The sequence below is a fragment of the Cariama cristata genome, unplaced genomic scaffold (genome assembly GCF_000690535.1).
Source record: "Cariama cristata isolate BGI_N322 unplaced genomic scaffold, ASM69053v1 scaffold3320, whole genome shotgun sequence".
Classification (NCBI taxonomy): domain Eukaryota; kingdom Metazoa; phylum Chordata; class Aves; order Cariamiformes; family Cariamidae; genus Cariama; species Cariama cristata.
In genome coordinates, this window is record NW_009592799.1 from 33,167 (window position 1) to 36,896 (window position 3,730).

The 3,730-nt window shown below is 38.3% G+C and overlaps 1 protein-coding gene across 1 annotated transcript; it reads right to left on the reverse strand.

Annotated features, from left to right (window-relative positions):
• Window positions 1-552: 552 nt before the first annotated feature.
• On the reverse strand, window positions 553-3,395 carry KCNMB1 (potassium large conductance calcium-activated channel, subfamily M, beta member 1). The gene is made up of 3 exons (XM_009695092.1): window positions 3,258-3,395; window positions 1,566-1,761; window positions 553-878 (listed from the first exon to the last, which is right to left on the reverse strand). Exons 1-3 carry the CDS (start codon window positions 3,392-3,394, stop codon window positions 609-611), a joined length of 603 nt encoding a protein of 200 aa, XP_009693394.1. The 5' UTR covers window position 3,395; the 3' UTR covers window positions 553-608.
• Window positions 3,396-3,730: the final 335 nt, after the last annotated feature.

A 3,730-nucleotide genomic window follows, 5' to 3' on the forward strand; every position in this document is an offset into this window, starting at 1 on the left:
TATATTTCCTTAGATACAATTGGTGTTAGATATTTGGAGTGCAAACTTGTAATGTTTGTGTATATTTTGTTTTCGAGTGGTTTTTCCCCTCCTCTTTTCCTAAAGCAGAGAGATCCGTGATAAGAAATACCTTTCTGGACCATAACAAACCTTCTTTTCTTGACAGACAAGAGGGGCATGCTGTGAATACATACTGTATATGAAGTATATAAAGGGTGTGTCTGCCAGTAATGATGTATATGGAACTGGCACCAACTGGACTCAATCAGACAGAAAATTAAGACCCTGTCTAAAATGTGGAACAAGAGTTTAGTAGTAAACTTGAAATGTAGCTCTGTAAAGCAACTGTACCTCAGAAAGCCCAGGGAAACAATAGAGAGTAAGTCAGTTTGTGTTCTTGTGAGGTATTTTCAGGCCTTCCTGGGAATCAGTTTTATATTTTGTCCTCATGTAATGGATTGCCATCCACAGTGGATGCCCTTCAGTTTTCTGGAATGCCTACCCTTGGATTGACACCTGGTATATTGAAAGTCACAAAATGCAGATGAAGACAGGCAGAACAAAGGCACTTTAATATCCTGCAACAATCTACGCTACGTATTTATTTCCTACTGCCAAGCAGAAAGAACGGAAACATACTGACTAATTTTTACCAGAACAATAATCAGACATCCACCAGTAAACATGAGTGTAGGCCAAAGGAAAGCAAAAAGGAGGCCTTTCGGGGGATAAAGTCTGCTTAAAATTACATTGGTCTGCATTCCTCCTGGGTCATAGTAGCATGGGAAAGTCTGGTGTTTTTTAAAATTGCTTGCAATTGTTTCTATTCGTGCTTTAACTTCTTTAGAGTTCTCCGACTTGCCTGGGACGTATGAGCACTGGAATAAGAAAACAAGGCGATTCATTATGATGGGTACTCTAATGCAGGGTTTGTAGTTAATTCAGACTAAGTAAAACAAACATCCTAGTACTGATAAGAACTCTTCCAGGGATGCTAGCCAAACCACAGAACATCTTGGTTTCCTTATGCCCATAATCCATTTGCCATGCTTTCTTGTTTCTGTCAGTCTGTCTATGCCCACAGTCTGTGGATTTACAGATTGGAATAATGTTGTTGGAAACCAATAATACGTATGTGCTCGAAATAAAACTGCAGTCTTTGAGACTGTCACTTTATTATTACAGTGCCAAGCTTGGATTCCTAACAGAGCTTCTAGGCACCACCACAGCAGAAATATGTTAGCTGTGCAGAACTTGATAACTGGCTTGTCAGCGTGCAGGCAAACTAAGTTGCTTCACTGAGCGCTTCTGGTTGTAACAAGTAGAAAAAGAAGAGGAAAGCATGGCTGTTGGAGGCTTCCTACTTGTCCTTATAACACAGAACTATCTGACCTGCAGTAATAATGCAAAGTTATTTCATCTTCAGTGGAAATACTGGTCTAAGGACAGACATTAACATGTAAAAAATGAACTACTCTGCTGCTTGGTTTAAAAACAATCACCCCTTCTCCTCAAAGGTGTTAAGTAGCAGCAGAGAGTGATTATTCAATCTGTGTTGCAAGTACCTTAGGATTTCTTTCCAGTGTGTCTTCAGTCTGATACAGCATAACCTCTTGTCCTGAGGCTGTCAGATTAACCCACACCTGTAGACAAGGATAGGGATAGAGATCCTCATCCTCTGAGCCTTCGCTGTTTGGACAGACAACTTCATCCTTGATGCTGGCCTTGAGTACCTTGCACACAGTTTCTGTTGTCCAAACACTGCAAAACCAAGACAAAAGATACTGCTTTTAAATGTGTTAGCAATACCTGTTACGAGTTGCACGCTGGAGATGGATCTGTGTGTGCCAGCTGTAAGTGGTGGCACGGGTGGAGTTTGTGGCTGCTCAGTCCTGGTGCAGTGAACTTTGCCCACCCCGAATTGATGGCTGCACCTGGAGAAGGGCTGCTGTAGGAAAGCCATGCAGGAAAGTGGTGGTGGTGGTGGTGGTGTTGCTGTTGTTTGTAACACATTCTGTGGTTTGAAGTTGGATTCTAACCTCATCTGTAATCAGCTTCAAGTGTTATTCGAGAAAGAAAAATTGTTATGGGTTTTAATGTTTGATAGTAAATATTTGGAAGTGCAGTACACTTGGTGTCTCAGAAATATTTTTACTAATTTAATCCAGTAATTCTCGGAACTCGGATAAATTCCCATGTCTTTCCTCCTTTCTCCTCTTCTTTATTACATGGACCTTTTGCATGAATAAGTAGCAGGATTTTGTTTGGCAAAAGTTCGTTTTTTTGCTGTTACTTATCCCTTTGTCCCAAAAGTTACTCTTTTATTACTGGTAACATAGGAAGCTTTTGCTTACAGCAATACACTTTGGCAAAAAAAGTAAAGAAATAGTCTCACTCTAGTTCTGAAGAAACTAATCTTTTTACATGCAAATGTCTTTTGCAATGTAATCAGGAGGCTTTAATATAAATAAAATAAATGTGAATTACTCTGTTTTAAACAATGTTTTTTCAAACATTTTTTTTTAACTTAAAGGTGCACTTAGCAAGAGGAATGAGGTGGAGATACTTGCTTTCGCTATCAAAATCTTCAAGTTTGAAAAACTCAGCTGCACTCTTTGTCTTGTTACTTTGTTTTTTTGCAAATTGTTTTTGTGTGTGGAGGCAGAGCTTGCAAAATGAAATAAAAATGTGAGTACTAGTAACTTCCCCGGCACTCATTGTATTCTGCAACATTGGCTGTGGTAGACTGGGCTGTTGAAGGTACTAGTGTCTCATGAGGGTTGATTTGGAAGTAAGATATAGATTCTCAACTGAACAATTTTACTGTGACTTCTGTTGCTCAAGTTTTTATAATTTTATTAAAAACAAGACACCCTCCTGCACATGGAAAAGCCTTTTTTTTTTTTTTTTCACTTATGCTAGACTTAACTTTTCATTATCAAGCTTTGATAAGCATGGTTGTTTTTTATTTTATATGCTTTCATAGTAAATATTTTGTTTTAGTCTGTTCTCATTCTAGCCCTGAAGATGATCATTCCTTCGTTCTTGTGCTTGCCTGTAAATCCCTGATGACTTCTTGCTTCACTTTTTTCTTTCTCTTTTCTTCTGTCTGAAATTGTTATGAGCTCTTCAAGAACATATTGTTTATTTATTCTACAATGTACTAACTTATATTTCAGCACTGTTTTAATAATTGTATTTGATGCTGCCAGGAAAAAGAACTAGCTTTGTATTCATAAACAAATGGCTGTTATTACCTTTTAGTGTAGAATGGCACAATGGTGATCCCAATAAAAAAGTACATCATCATGGAGCACACGACCATTCCCAGTCCCAAGCACAGGGCTCTTGTCTCCCCTCGCTTCTGTGCGGTCACCAACTTTTTTCCCAACATGATTTAGAGTTGCGAAATCTGAACAGTCTCTTTCTGGTATAAAATAAAATACAGAAAGAAGAGAAGAACATGACTAGGATTGGCTACAGGTATCACAGTTGTGTAGTAAGTTTCTGAAATGTAAGGTATCCCATGCAGGAACAGTCCTAATTTTGCAAAAACTCAAATTAAAAAAAAGTTACTGTGTTTTTTTTGTTATCAGTAGACTCCTTTTTTAATTTCTAATATTTACCACATAGTATTTTGAAAAGTGTACGTGTGTGAAGGCTAGGAGATAGGGTAGGAAAACCTGATTACTTTTTGGGAGAGTTCCGTTAACAGCCCGGTTGTCCTCAG

Bases quoted from the DNA above. Each gene is read 5' to 3' on its own strand.
- KCNMB1 (XM_009695092.1), bottom strand. From the start codon at position 3,394: ATGTTGGGAAAAAAGTTGGTGACCGCACAGAAGCGAGGGGAGACAAGA. The intron at 1,762-3,257 runs GTAATAACAGCC...TTGGTTTTGCAG, and splicing joins GTGCCATTCTACACTAAAAG to TGTTTGGACAACAGAAACTG. The intron at 879-1,565 runs GTACTTGCAACA...TTCTTATTCCAG, and splicing joins CACTGGAAAGAAATCCTAAG to TGCTCATACGTCCCAGGCAA.